The 14,767-nt window shown below is 39.0% G+C and overlaps 1 protein-coding gene and 1 long non-coding RNA gene across 11 annotated transcripts; one reads left to right on the plus strand and one right to left on the minus strand.

The window, feature by feature from the left end:
- Window positions 1–108: 108 nt before the first annotated feature.
- On the minus strand, window positions 109–2,271 carry TCEAL1 (transcription elongation factor A like 1). Of its 8 annotated transcripts, none has more exons than XM_036016649.1 (3): window positions 2,061–2,271; window positions 1,513–1,591; window positions 109–1,201 (listed from the first exon to the last, which is right to left on the minus strand). In XM_036016649.1, exons 1-3 carry the CDS (start codon window positions 2,266–2,268, stop codon window positions 706–708), a joined length of 783 nt encoding a protein of 260 aa, XP_035872542.1. In that variant the 5' UTR covers window positions 2,269–2,271; the 3' UTR covers window positions 109–705. The 8 variants fall into 8 exon arrangements, with proteins under 8 accessions (XP_035872542.1, XP_035872543.1, XP_028379086.1 ...); XM_036016650.1 differs by having other exon boundaries at window positions 1,530–1,602; XM_028523285.2 differs by lacking the exon at window positions 1,513–1,591 and having other exon boundaries at window positions 2,061–2,233.
- LOC118498522 lies at window positions 1,491–6,936 on the plus strand. Of its 3 annotated transcripts, none has more exons than XR_004901004.1 (4): window positions 1,497–1,613; window positions 2,089–2,160; window positions 5,418–5,489; window positions 5,940–6,936. It is a non-coding gene; the product is annotated as an uncharacterized LOC118498522 (long non-coding RNA). The 3 variants fall into 3 exon arrangements; XR_004901002.1 differs by lacking the exon at window positions 2,089–2,160 and adding an exon at window positions 3,386–3,451; XR_004901003.1 differs by lacking the exon at window positions 2,089–2,160 and having other exon boundaries at window positions 1,491–1,613.
- The last annotated feature ends 7,831 nt before the right edge of the window (window positions 6,937–14,767 follow it).

A 14,767-nucleotide genomic window follows, 5' to 3' on the forward strand; every position in this document is an offset into this window, starting at 1 on the left:
TCTTTACCTCATGTGGTTCAACAGCAGCCTTGTAAGTCAAGTATTATTCCTATTTAAATGGGAAAAGATTAGTCCTTAAACAAATATATATTTCTGCCTAAGATATTCTGAAGAAACATGGGATTTACTTTTTTAAAGTTCTGACAAGTATTTATTAAGTGCTACATTGTCTTTATAAGCTGATAGACAGTGTTTAAATTCCTTTACATTTTTCCCATTATATTGGGGGGTGCTTTTTGCAACACAAATAAAATGTGTTCCTTCTGAAAAAAAAAAAAACAAGGAGTTCCAACAAGCAAAAATGAAAAACCAGAAATCATCTATTACTTTACCACACAGATAGCCACTGCTTTAAGCATTTACAGTACATACCTTCAGGGGTTTTTGCATATTAATATATAAATATACATTTTTTTTACAAAATGGTATACTACATATACTTTTCGAAAATTGCTTTTTTCACTTCACAACATATAACGTCCATCTTTCCATGCAAATAAGTGAGACACTGTCATTGAAAGAGGGAGACTTGCATATTGGGAGAGTCAGGGAGGAAGCCCAGTTTTATATCACTTACAAGAGAAACACCTTAAGTAAAACCACCCAAAAAGTTAAAATTAAAAAGATGGCAAAAGGGATTGAGAAAACGCAAAGGTCAGGTGGCAATGCTGAAATCAGGCAAACCAGCAATGAAGGCCAGACACATCAAATAGGATATGGACGGTTTCGTCTTGCCTTCCAGTGCATGATCATCAATTTGTTTCGTACTCTTTTCATCTCTTCCATCTCCTCTGCTACTTTTATCATCTCCTCATTGCTCAAATTTTTGCCATGTATGTCCCCTTTAAATTGTGGGCGAGAGCGAGCCAGCCTTTCCTTAAAGCTTCCTTCTTCCAGCTTGTGTTTTCCCACTCCACAAGGAGGCTGCTCCATGGGAGGGTGCGCCTGGAACAGGTCCTGACTTGAAAGGCGCTCCTCAGGGGGGCGCTCCTCTGACAACAGCATCTCGGGAAGGAGCTCGGGAAGGAGTTCCTCGGGAAAGAACTCCTCCTCGGAGGATTGCTCTTCCGAAGACAGCTCCTCTGGACACTGCTCTTCAGGCGAGTGCTGCGCCTGAGGCTGCTCCTCCTCCGACTTGCGCGAGTTCTGTGGCTGTTCTTCCTTTGCTGGGCAGGATTTGTCCATGTTGTGAATGGTCTTCCTAAGCACAATTATTCAGAAGAGACAAGAAAAACAGAACTGAGTCAGCATATTTGATGCTTGGACCAAAACCCTGGCCTTGGGTTCTAAAATCTGCCTTTTTCTGATTCGGGGTCCAGATCCTCCCATCTACACTGGCCTAGGCCCTGTCCCCGGGGACCCCGCCCCAATAGCCCACTCCCTCCCTAAAGCCCACCATTTTCCCAGCAGGCCTTGCCCGAGGCCTCTCCGGCAGGGCAGGGGCGGAGCAGTGGCACAGCCGACTAGGCTCCCTTCGGTGTCCTGCGCACGCCTTGCCGGTCCCCAGCCCACCCCTTCCCGGACCGGACCTCTCCTGGTTGTTTACTCCCAGGCGCTCCCTCCTCGAGGTGCCCCGCTGTAACCTGCAGGCCTGCAGACAGACTCCAGACAGGGTAGGGGCGGCGGCAAGTGGGGAGGGAGGAAGGACTGAATGACACTCAAGCCCTATTTCTGGCCACCAGCTACACTGCCTCTGCGCCGACTCTGGTTCTCTCTTCAGGCCTCCCCGCCCCCCCCCTTATCTTTCCCCATTTCAAGCTTTGTCCTTTGTGTCCCCCCCACCAGCCCTCACTGCTGTGCTGTGAGGCAGGACGTGGAAGCAAAAAGATTACTTAGAAACTAATGCTAAGTGTCTGTTGCTCCTGCCTAGGGTTGGCCCACTCACCTCCCCACCCCAGCCCCGAAACCACCATTTTCTGTACCGAAGTATGGTCGCGGGGCTGGCATAGGGAAAGGCCTAAACTGACATGGGGAAAGGCCCGGACTCTGCCATCCCGATCCCAGGAGTTACTGGGAAGCACCAACGCACACACGGATTTCAGAGGACCGAGGGGACTTACTTCCTTCTGCTTTTCCCCTCGACCAAAGGGCAGACGGTGTCTTGACTGGCAAAAAGGACCAAGACGAGAGGGACTTGGGCAGACATAGGCTCCTGGTCACGTGAGTGCCGCGCGTCACCGCCGAGCTCAGATCCCCAGTTACCGCTTTGACCCGCAGCCGTGCTGTAGCAATCCTCCAGTATTTCCAGACCCACAATGCAGCAGACATCGTCAGTCACCTCTCTTTGCTTATATTTGCGTTTTCCTGATTACCAGAGACAGTTAGCATCCAGTTTTAGGGGTTAGTACCTATTCCTCTCAGCAGCTTCCCCTGATAACATCTCTTCCATCATTCTCCCATCATCAGACACCAAGGCCCATTATTTCCCCTACAGTCCAGTTCCTGCATTGAAATTTGACTATTTCTCCTTAATAATTCAATATCATGTGCTTCCTCTCCCAGTTTAAATCCACATCCATAACTCCATCGTGTGCATGTAAGGCTCTGTAAACATTGTTTGCATCTCTTGTCACTTTCATGGGAGATATGCTTTCACTTTTCCATGACTTAAGAATTTTATTTTTTTTGTGAGCCACCAGACCTATATGGCAAATAGAAGCTCCAGTTGAAATTAGTAATCATTCAGTTCTAGAACTCTAGAAAGGATTAGGTTTGTAAAGTATGTAACTCCAAAAAGACTGAATACTTTGAATTTCATAAATCAAACTACACCTTTGTCCAAGGACAGATAGTCTGGAAACTTACTTACTATCTGAAATGGGAGCATTTTTGGTGGAGATTATAGCATTACTATGTGTATGTGTGTCTGTGTACTATATAGTATTATATAATAATGCACATGCACATACATATACTACATACATATACACTATATGTATGTGTATATATATATATATATATATATATATATATATATACTATTCAGTCATTTTTCATACTAGAAGCAAGAGATTTTGCTATGACTCAGATTTTTAATCAGTCATCTTGGTGTTGCTGCTTGAGAAAGTTTATATCCATTAAATCAGCAAGTACTTGGGCCTTAAGACTGCTTGACACAAAAAGATAGATTCAGCACAGAGGCTATTCATAGTAAAGCTATGTGGTAATTCTGTTGACCACACATGGAGTAGTGGAATTAAAATCATGCCAACATACTCAGTTGTCAATAGAAGTCTGTATTTTTGGATCTAATGGTGTTTTATGGTCTTCACCTTCATTCCTGCATCTCATCTACTCACATTAGCCTGAATGCTACTTTCTCATGCAGATTCCTTTCTTCCAGAGAGCAGATTGTACCTCTCCTCTCTGTATTTTACACTTTCAGGGTAGGTAGCAATCAGATCTGTAAGGATCTTGGGATTGCTTTTCTTAAACCTGGGCTGACCATCTAGTAAGTTTCCAAACACATTCATATGTGAAATTTTCCTTGTGTCACTTTTTATACAACATCTAATTTACTTTGTGCTGAGATAGCAGAAAGATATTAACCTTTATATCTTACCCATTACTGTTACTTTTCTTTTTTAAAAAAGATTTTATTTATTTATTTTCAGAGAGAATGGAAGGAAGGAAAAAGAGAGGGAGAGAAACATTGATGTGCCAGAGAAACATCCATCAGTTGCTCTCACGTGCCCCCAACCGGGGGACCTGGTCTTCAACCCAGGCATGTGCCCTGACTGGGAATTGAACCAGTTATCTTTCGATTTGTGGGACAATGTCCGTCCATGCCACTCACCCACACCAGTCAGAGCCATAACTGTTACTTTTCAAAACCAAGTTTCACTATACCTTCTTTATTTTTTTAACCAAGGCTTGTCTTCATCATTTGTATGGTTTCTTTCTAAAAGGAACCCAATTTCATGCTTTTTTTTTCATTTCTATCCTTTTTTTCTTACATCTTGTGATGGAGAACTCACTACTTTAAAAGATACCCTTTTGAAAGTTCAGACATGTTTTTTTGTTGTCATTGAGCTGAAATCTTCTTCCCAGTAATTTACACACATTGATCCAGGTTTTGCCTTCTGGACTGGAGTGGCACAAAACAAGTATAAAATACAAAAGTGCCTTTTACTCCCAATGGTCTTACACCACCAGAGTTAAAGTTCTGTTTCTTTTCCCTTCCCGTCTGTGAGACAATATACTTGACCTTTTGGTGACTCAACTTCCTTATCTACAAAGTTGGAGGCATAATAGCACCTACCTCATAGGATTAGTAAGAGGAATAAATGGGTCAATATATGTAAAGGGCCCGGAACAGTTCCTAGCATATAGAAAACACTTTTATTTTATTAACATTAATTGAGCACTTATGCTGGGCATTACACTAACTACCTTTAATATGCTATCTCATTTAATCCTTAAACAATTATGTTCTTAACAAAAAACTTCCCCAGTTATTTCACCTCTTTCTGATGCGATGTATTTTTTAAAGTCATTCACCATCCTTCATGATCCTGAATTTGTAAATATCTCTGAAAATACTGAATATTCTGACTAGTATAGAATGAAGTGATCTTATATCCTTCATTCTAGAATACCCATTATCCATCTATAGATGCATCTTAGCATCATAGCAGATGTTGTGGATGACATATTACAGTTGAATCCAGTTTAAGTTGCAGTCAGCTGAGACCCCCCCAGGTCTGTTTCTTACATTCCTGTTAATGCACTTCTATAAGTCATTGTAGTTTTAACCCAAGTGCAGAAGCTTCTGTTTTTCTGGGTTAAATGTTGTCTTGTTAGATTCTCTCGCTCATTCTTTGAATCCAGGTTTCTGTCATTCAGTACATTAGCTACAAAATACTAATTTAAAGCACATCATTAGTACTAAATAGGATGGTAAATCCAGCAAGCTGAGGAAAGATCTGGGTGAGATCTCAGCTAAGAGCTCTGAATTCAAATAAAAAAAAATATTTTCCCTGTTGAGTGTGGCAGCCAGGATTGTGTTCCCTGCCAGGCCAGTTCCCTTCCTTTCCTCTCTCAGGATAGAATTACTTTCTAGTGTTGCTGATAGAATACAGTTGTCCCTGAAAGCTCCCAAACCAGTATAAACTAATCCTTAATGAAAACCTGGTAAACATGTGGGTGGGGGGACAGACAAAGGAAGTAGGAGGAATTGGAACCAGGAATGGAGGAAGACAGTGTCTTGGTATTGGCTCTAAGTCTCTGCCTTACAGTAGCTGATTTGGGGTTCCCTTGAGAGGAAGGGCTCTCAAAAAGGAATAGGTGAAGGTAGTTCTGCCATGGTAACAACCATTTGTTACAAAGGAATGATCAGCTACTTGTTTGTGTGTGATTGGGGTGGGAGCTGTAAGATAATCCTTCTGATGGATTTGATTTGATACTGCTGATGTAAGGTCCTGTGATGATGTGTTGCTGGGCTCACTCTTGCCAGTGAGGATTGAAGTCTAAGGAACTCCACTTTACAGGTAAGATAACCAAGGTCCTGGGAAGTTACACATTGTTCCCATGGAAATACAGATGATAGTAAGCAGCTGAGGTGGGACTTAAACCCCAGAAGTGCGACGTGAGATAGAACCTTTAGCCACTTTGTAAAACTGGGCAGTGGGCTCTAGACACCTTTATGTGTAGCCACGGTGGGCAGCAGAGGCCTTTTCATGTAGCAGGAGCAGAAGGCAGGCAGGGCAGCCAGGATGCAGGGGCAAGATTGTCAGCTTGGACAGCTGATGCCATGACAACAGTCTCCAGGGGTGTGGCCTTTCTCTGAGGGATCTCGGGAAATCCAGGGTGAGTTTCTGGTTCCCAGATCCCTGTACCCTGGTGAGGCTGCACTTCTACGGCAAGACCATAGCACTTCCCTCCCTCTGAGCCCCTGTACAGCACAGACTCCAGGGAGGTATGGTTGTTTCACTTTGCAGGGCCATTTGGCCTGGAGTTGAGTTCTGCCCTCTCCAGCCCAGAAGTTCCTTGTGCTATTGCCTCTTCTGCATTCTTTCCTGATGCCACCCATGGCAATACTTTGGTCTCAAGACTTGCTGCTGTGGGCTGCAGCAGGCCTTGTCCAGCTTGTGGCTCTCAGGCTCTCCTCCCCCACCACCACTCAAAGGGAAATAAATAGTCAAGTAGGAAATGCAATGACTAGAGCCTTCTCTTTTTTGCTTCTGGCCTCATCCTACCTGGGCGTACACACATACATCTTGTACATGCCCAGAAACAAGGAAGGATCTTTGAGGAAAGGTGGGGTAGCAATTCAGTTTGCTGGGAAACACTCTGGGACAGGGAAAGATGGTCAATTTGGGCCAAAGGGAGGCAGCACCAGGCTCTGGACAGGGCAGGACTTGGGCTGTTGCTGGAGGGCTTTGGAGGCCTGGGAGCCTTCTACCCCTCTCTGTGCTTTTGTGTACTCCTTCTTCTCCCTAAAAGGTAGAGGAAGGGACTGTGGTAGAACAATGAATGAGATCTGTTTCAACTCTAGGATGCTATGACTCCATCCTGCCTACCATGATGAGGAGCTTCTCTTGGGAACACCATTTGTCCTGACTGGAGATCTTGCATTCTTGGGGTGCTGCTGCCTTTCCCAGGATCCAGAAGCATTCAGAACAGAACTAATCATATGGTGGCCTTCTCTGCTGGACTTTGAAACACAGCCTTACTCTTGGCTTTTCAGAGACTCTCAAAAGGTCTCAGACTCCAGTTGGAGGTCTGGGTGACAGGTTGGGACAGAGGCAAGGTAGGTGACATAATTTGCATGGCCTAGGGTAAAATGATAATGCAAGTCCCCTTATTCAAAAACCAAAAATAAACAATCAAATAAATGAACTCTACTGCAGAATACTTTCTTTTTAAAAACAAGAAAAAAGTACCATTAAAGTACTAAAAGACCATATTTTGCCATAGTGCACACTTTTTTGCCCACATTTTTGAGGGAAAAATAAGGATGCATACTATACATGGGTAGTACTAATTCCCTATCATTATAAATGTTTTTAATTCTTTTTTATTTTTTATTTTATTATTTTTAGAGAGAGGGGAAGGGAGGGTGAAAGAGGGAGAGGAAGAGAGAAACAGCAATGTGGTTGCTTCTCGTGCGCCCCCTACTGGGGATCTGGCCTGCAACTGAGGCATGTGCCCTGACTGGGAATTGAACCAGCGACCCTTTGGTTTGCAGGCCGGCACTCAATCCACTGAGCCACACCAGCTAGGGTAATGTTTTTAATTCTTTTATTTATGCTTATTTGTTAAAAGTGTAACCCTAGAAAGCAGTAATGATATCTATATGCAAAATAATACCCTGGAATACAATATTTGGTTTGGTTGTACCAAATTTCTTATACCTGGTATCTGTTCTTGTGTTTTATAATTATTTATTACACAAATAATTATATGTAGCATAATATGTTCAAGGAACTGTTTCTTGTAGCATAATATGTTCAAAAATAAATGCTAAATTCCTTTACAATACAAAAAAGGTATCTGAATATAAGTAAATAAATAATTGAATTAAAATATTAAAATGAAAGATTTGTTTTTGTGTAAGTTTGGGCCAAAAATGTGGGTGCACATTATATACAGTGAAATACAATATAGCCCTGGCCTGGTTCTCTCACCTTACATGGATGTTTCTGTCTCACATTGATGTTTCTCTTCCTCTCTCAGTGAATGAATCCTTGGGTGAGAATATAAAAATGTTTTTTAAAAAGGTACTAAAATACAGGTATAAACTTTTTCTTACTCCTGTGGATTCTCTTTTGACTTTTCATGTTTTTTTTAATAGACTTCATTTTTTAGAACAGTTTTAGATTTACAGAGAAAGTGAAAAGATACAGTAAAGAATCTCCATATAATCCACACCCAGTAGCAGCTTCCATTTGTTATAAATAATGAATCCATATGGATACAGTGTCATTAACTAAAGTCTATATTTTATTCAAATGTCTTTTGTTTTCACATAATGCCTTTTTTTTTCTTTTTCTGGATGCCATTCAGAATACCCTGTTACTTTTAGTTGTAAGTCTCCTTAGGCTCCTTTTGGCTGTGACAGTGTCTCAGACTTTCTCTGATTTTGAAGACCTTTACAATTTTGAGTATACTAGTCATGTATTTGTCAAATGCCTATCTATTGGGATTTGACTGGTGGTTTTCTCTTGATTAGACTAGGGTTATAGGTTTGGAGAGGAATATCACAGAGATAAGTGCCATTTCATTGCATCATATCAAGGCAACAGGCTATCAATATGATTTATGGCCATTGATGTTGACATAGTCATGGTGCTTTTTATTTATTATTTGATGTTGTTTTAAGTAAAGGAAAATTAAAATTTTAAGTTATTAACATGAATTAAATAAGTCTTATTGTACAATGCCAATTTTAAATGCAAGCATAAGAGTATTTGCTTCATGCAAAATCACCAAAATTGCATAATTCATATTTTTGTAGCTCATATATGCATATTTACTTCTTACCAGAACAGTGGAAATGCTGCACAAAAATAAGTCAACTGTTTTATTTCATTTCTTGATATGTGTGCATGAACACACACTACAGGACTGAAAGGAAAAGGAACTGTGATTGTTATAGCTTTCCTTTCTTTGTCATCATTTTCAATGTAAGTGATTGGCAGATACAGAGAAGTAACACATGTTAAGAAAGGATGTGATTTGGTTTCTTGGTCATTTGTCTTTTTAAAAATAAGACTCTGTGTTGGAAATAAGTCCTGAATGGAGCTAAAAGGGTGGCCTGTCCTGGCTGTCGGCAGTCCTTTTGATAGAAGTAATATGCTTACCACTCACTTGCTTTGCGTCTTGCTGAAGTCCCTATATATCAAGGGTCCACTGGAATTTTGTGCTTACAGGCCATATGGAATGCAATATATAAATGGGGCAGCAAGAAAGGCAGACACACACATTACATTTTTCCTCATGTACTTTTGCAAAGACCAGGCTGTCTTGACTACTGCAACTTTATAGAAGGCTCAAAGTTAGGTATTGTTAGTCCTCTGATATTGTTCTTTTTAAAGATTGTTTTGACTTCTACAGATCATATGGATGTCCTTAGAAATTTTAGAATCAAGTTGTCAATTTTCACACAAAAAGCCATCTGGGGTCTTACTTGAAATTATATTGAATATACAGATCAATCTGAGGAGAATTGCCACTTTGACAGTATTGAGTCTTCTGATATGTGAACATGGTATACTTTGTCATTTTTTTAGTTCTTCCATAATTGCTCTTAGCAATATATCATAATCTCATGTATTGCATAAAACATCCCAAATTACTTTAGGTTTTTTGTTGGCATTGCGTATGGTATTTAAAATTTTTCATTTCCTAATTATTGCTAGTATATAAGGTATATACTTGATTTTTACATATTGCTTTTTTATCCTGAAACCATGCTAAATTCAATTAATAGTTGTAACAGCTTTTTATAGATTCTTAGGGCATTCTGCATACATGCTCATGATATTCTTGCAAATAAAAAAAGTTTTACTTTTTTAGAGTTTTTTTTTTTATTTTTTTTATTGCTGTTCTATTAGAGTTGTCCAAATTTTCTCCCATTGCTCTCCCTTGCTCTGCCCATGTGCCTGCTCCAGCTTCCACAGTCAATCCCCACACTGTTGTTCATGTCTGTGGGTCATTTATACATGCTCCCTGACTTGACCTTTCCTCTTATTTCCCCTATTATCTCCTTCCCACTGCCCATCTGGTCACTGTCATTTTGTTCTTTATTTCCATGTCTCTGATTCTATTTTGCTTGCTTGTTTGTTTTGTTGATTAGGTTGCACTTATAAATGAGATCACATGGTATTTGTCTTTCACCACCTGGCTTATTTCACTTAACATAATACTCTACAGTTCCATTCATGCTGTCATGAAGGTTAGGAGTTCCTTTTTTCTTTCTGCTGCATAGTATTCCATTGGGTAAATGTACCATAGGTTTTTGATCCACTCATTTACTGGTGGGCACTTAGGCTGTTTCCAGCACTTGGCTATTGTAAATAATGCTGCTATGAACATTGGGTTGCATAGGTTCTTTTGAATTGGTGTTTCAGGGTTCTTAGGGTATAATCACAGCAAAAGGCAGTTCCATTTGTAGTTATTTTAGGAAATTCCATACTGTTTTCCACATTGGCTACGCCAGTTTGCATTCCACCAATAGTGCACTAGGGTTCCCTTTTCTCCACAACCTCATCATTGCTTGTTTGTTGATTTGTTTAAGATGGCCATTTTGACCAGTGTGGAGTGGTATTTCATTGTGCTTTTAATTTGCATCTCTCTGGTGGCTAGTGATGCTGAGCATCCTTTCATATGTTTCTGGGTCCTCTGTATGTTCTCCTTGGAGAAGTGTCTGTTTAGGTCCTTTGCCCATGTTTTATTTGGATTGTTTGTCTTCTGGTGTGGACTTGTGTGAGTTCTTTAGATATTTTGGAATCAATCCATTGTCTGAGGTATTGTTGGCAAATATTTTCCCATAAGGTTGGTTCCCTTTTCATTTTGCTAATGTTTCCTTTAGCCGTGCAGAAGGTTTTTATTTTGACGAAGTTCCATTTGTTTATTCTTTCCTTTATATCCCTTGCTTTAGGGCAGGGATGTCCAACTCATGGCCTGCAGGCCACATGCATCCCAGGATGGCTATAAAGGCAGCCCAACATAAAATCTTAAATTTACATAAAACATTATGAGATTTGTTTTTTGTGATTACATGCCGCGATGTATTTAATGTATGGCCCAAGACAAATCTTCATCTTTCAGTGTGTCCAGAGACACCAAAAGGTTAAACACCTCTGTTCTAGGGGACATATTGGTGAAAATATTGCAGTGTAGAATATGTAAAATTTCCCTGCCTATGTTCTCCTCTAGGACTTTTATGGTATCACAACTTATATTTAATTTTTTTATCTATCTTCAGTTTATTTTTGTGTATGATGTAAGTAGGTGATCAATTTTCATTTTTTTGCATGTGGTTGTCTTGATCTCCCAACACCATTTGCTGAAGAGACTATTTGATATCTGAATATTGACTTTGTATCCTGCTACTTTCCTGAACTCACTTATTAGGTTGAGTAGTTCTTCATAGAGGCTATAGGGTTTTCTGAGTACACTATGATGTCATCTACGTATAATGATAGTTTTATTTCTTCCTTTCCAATTTGGATGCCTTTTATTTCTTTTTCTTGTCTAATTGCTGTGGCTAGAACTTCCAGTACTGTTTTGGAAAAGAGTGGTAAAAGTGTACACATTTGTCTTGTATCTTTTTCTTTAACTTTTATTTTAAAATCATTTTTATTATTATTTTGTTCCAGATGTACAAGTTTTCCCCCCTTGCCCTCTTTTGCCTATCCCACCCCTCACTCTCACAGTCTATTCCCACACTTTTGTCCATGTCCATAGGTCATTCATACATGTGCTTTGTCTAGTCCCTTCCTTTTCTTTCTGCCATTAACCTCCTCCTCCCCTCCAGTCACTTTTAGTCTGTTCCATTTTCCCATGCCTGAGGTAATATTTTGTTTGGTCATTTATTTTGTTCATTAGATTCCTCTTATAGGTGAGTACATATGTTATTTGTCTTTTACTGATTGGCTTATTTCACTGAACATAATAGTCTCCAGTTCCAACCATGCTGTTGCAAAAGGTAAGAGTCCTTCTTCCTTTCTGCTGTGTAGTATTCCATTGTGTAAATGTACCACCGTTATTGATCCATTCATTTAGTGATGGGCACTTAGCCTGTTTCTAGCACTTGGCTATTGTAAATAGTGCTACTGTGAACATAGTGATGCATAAGTTCTTTTGAATTGGTGATCCAGGATTTTTAGGGTATATTCCAAGCAGCAGAATTGCCAGATCAAAAGGTAGTTCCATTTTTAGTTTTTTGAGGAAATTCCGTACTGTTTTCAATAGGGACTGCTTTAGTCTGCATTCCCATTAAGAGTGCTCTAGAGCTCCCTTTTCTCAAAATACATGTCAGCATCTGGTGTTTGCTGATTTATCATCTTCTGACAACTGTGAGGTAACATTTCCTTGTGATTTGAATTTGCATCTCTCTGATGGCTAAATGTTGAGTATCATTTCATACGTCTATGGGCCATCTGTATGTCTTCCTTGGAGAAGTGTCTATTCAGATCCTTTTCCAATTATTGAATTGGATTGTTTGTCTTTCTGGTGTTGAGTTGTATGAGTTCTTTATATATTTTAGAGATCAAACCCTTGTCCAGTGTATCATTGGAAAATATGTTCTCCCATACAGTCCATTCCATTTTCATATGGCTGATGTTTTCTTTAGCCATTCAGAAACTTTTTCATTTGATGTAGTCCCATTTGTCTATTTTTTCCTTTATTTCCCTTGCCCAGGGGATATGTCAGCAAACATATTGCTACATGGGATATCTGAAAATTTCCTACTTAAGTTTTCCTCTAGGATTTTTTTTTGTGTCATGACTTATATTTAAGTCTTTTGTCCATTTTGAGTTTTTCTGCTGTGTGATGTAAGTTGGTCTAGTTTCAATTTTTTGCATGTACTAGCTAGTTCTCCCAACACCATTTATTGAAGACATTATCTTACTCCTTGTATGCTCATGCCCTCTTTGTCAAATTTTGGAGACTTGGGTTTATTTCAGGGTTCTCTGTTCTCTTCCATTGATCTATATATCTATTCTTAATGCCAGTACCAGACTGTTTTGATTATAGTGGCCACGTAGCATAGTTTGATAATGGGTATTGTTATCCCTCCTAATTTTTTTTTCTTTCTTGAATACTGAGGTTATTCAGATCTTTTTTGGTTCTATATACATTTTTGAAATATTTGTCCTAGATCTGTGAAATATAATTCAGGTAGTATGAGCATTTTAATGATGTTAATTCTTCCAATCCATGAACACAGTATATGGTTCCATTTATTTGTATCTTCCTCAGTTTCTTTCTTCAGTGTTATATAGTTTTCTGAGTACAGGTCATTTACCTCCTTGGTGAGGTTTATTCCTACACATTTTATTTTTCTTCCTGCTATATAAAATGAGATTGTTTTCCTAGTTTATCTCTGATATTTCATTTTTGGTGTACAAAAATGCCATTGATTTCTGAATATTGACTTTGCATCCCACTATTTTGCCAAATTCACTTACTAGGTCAAGTATTTTTTTGGTAGAGACTATAAGTTATTCTATGTGCCATATCTTGTCATCTGTGAATAATGACAGTTTTACTCCTTTCCAGTTTGGATGCCTTTTAATTATTTTCCTTGTCTGATTTGCTTGGTCTATTTTTTCCATCCCTTTATTTTCAGCCTGTGTAGAGCTTTGGTTTCAGTACTCTGTTGAGTAAGAGTGGGGAAAGCAGATACCTTTGTCTTATTCTTGATCTTAAGGGGAAGCTTTTAGTTTTTGCCTTTTGAGTATAATGTTGGCTGTAGGTTTCTTGTATATGGCATTTACTATGTTGGAGTATGCTCCCTCTATTCCCACTTTGCTAAGTGTTTTTTTTTTATCATAAATGGGTGCTGGATTTCTTCAAATGCATTTTCAGCATCTATTGATATGATTGTGTGATTTTTGTCCTTCATTTGATTTATGGGGTGTATTACATTTTTTGATTTGTGAATATGGTACCATCCTTGTATCCCTGGGAAGAATCCCACTTGATCATGGTTTATGATCTTTTAATGTATTTCTGAATCTGGATTGCCAGTATTTTGAGGATTTTAGCATCTATGTTCATCAGAAATATTGGCTTGTCATTTTCTTTATTTCTTGTGTCTTTACTTGGTTTTGGAATTAGGATAATACTATCTCCATTAAAAGAATTTGGGTGTCTTCCCTATTCATGGTTTTTTAAAGTGATGTTTCCTGGAGGATAGCAGTTGGTTCTTCCTTAAATGTTTGGTAAAACTCTCCTGTGAAGCCTTATGGTCCAGGGCTTTTGTGTGCTGGGAGTTTTTTGATTACTTCTTCAGTTTTACTAGTTGTTATCTTCAGGTTTTCAACTTCTTCTTGATTCAGTTTTTGAAGATTACAGTATATTTTTTTAGAAAGTTTTCTACTTCACGTAGGTAGTCCTGTTTTATGGCATATATTTCTTCATAATAATTTCTTTTTTTAATTTTTAAATTAGTTTTTTTAAGATTTTATTTATTTATTTTTAGAGAGGGAAGGGAGGAAGAGAGAGAGAGAGAGAGAGAGAGAGAGAGAGAGAGAGAGAGAAACATCAATGTGCGGTTGCTGGGGGCCATGGCCTACAACCCAGGCATGTGTCCTGACTGGAAATCGAACCTGTGATACTTTGGTTCGCAGCCCACGCTCAATCCACTGAGCCATGCCAGCCAGGGCTGTTTCTAGTTTTAAGCCATTGTGATTCAAGAAGATGCTTAATATGATTTCAAATTTCCTGAATTTGTTAAGGTTTGTTTTGTAGCCTATCATGTAGTCTATCTTAGAAAATGATCCATGTACATTTGAAAAGAATGTATATTTTGCATCTCTGGGGTGAAATATTTTCTAAATATCAGTTAATTCCATTTGATCTAGTGTCTTGTTCAGTGCCACAATATCCTTGGTGATTTTTTTTTTTGAAGATCCATCTGTTGTTGACAGTGGGGTGTTAAAATCCCATATGGTGACTGTATTGTTGTTGCTTTTCTTCTTAAAGTCCTCTAAGACTAGATATTACTTATGTATTTAGGTGCTCCTATATCAGGTTTGTATATATTTATAAGGTTTATGTCCTCTAGTCAGACCACTCCTTTAACTATTATGTA

This window comes from Phyllostomus discolor, chromosome X, assembly GCF_004126475.2.
Source record: "Phyllostomus discolor isolate MPI-MPIP mPhyDis1 chromosome X, mPhyDis1.pri.v3, whole genome shotgun sequence".
Taxonomy (NCBI): domain Eukaryota; kingdom Metazoa; phylum Chordata; class Mammalia; order Chiroptera; family Phyllostomidae; genus Phyllostomus; species Phyllostomus discolor.

Bases quoted from the DNA above. Each gene is read 5' to 3' on its own strand.
- TCEAL1 (XM_036016649.1), bottom strand. From the start codon at position 2,268: ATGTCTGCTGCATTGTGGGTCTGGAAATACTGGAGGATTGCTACAGCA. The intron at 1,592-2,060 runs GTAAGTCCCCTC...GTCTGTCTGCAG, and splicing joins GAGGGGAAAAGCAGAAGGAA to GCCTGCAGGTTACAGCGGGG. The intron at 1,202-1,512 runs GTGGGCTGGGGA...AATTGTGCTTAG, and splicing joins GAGGTCCGGTCCGGGAAGGG to GAAGACCATTCACAACATGG.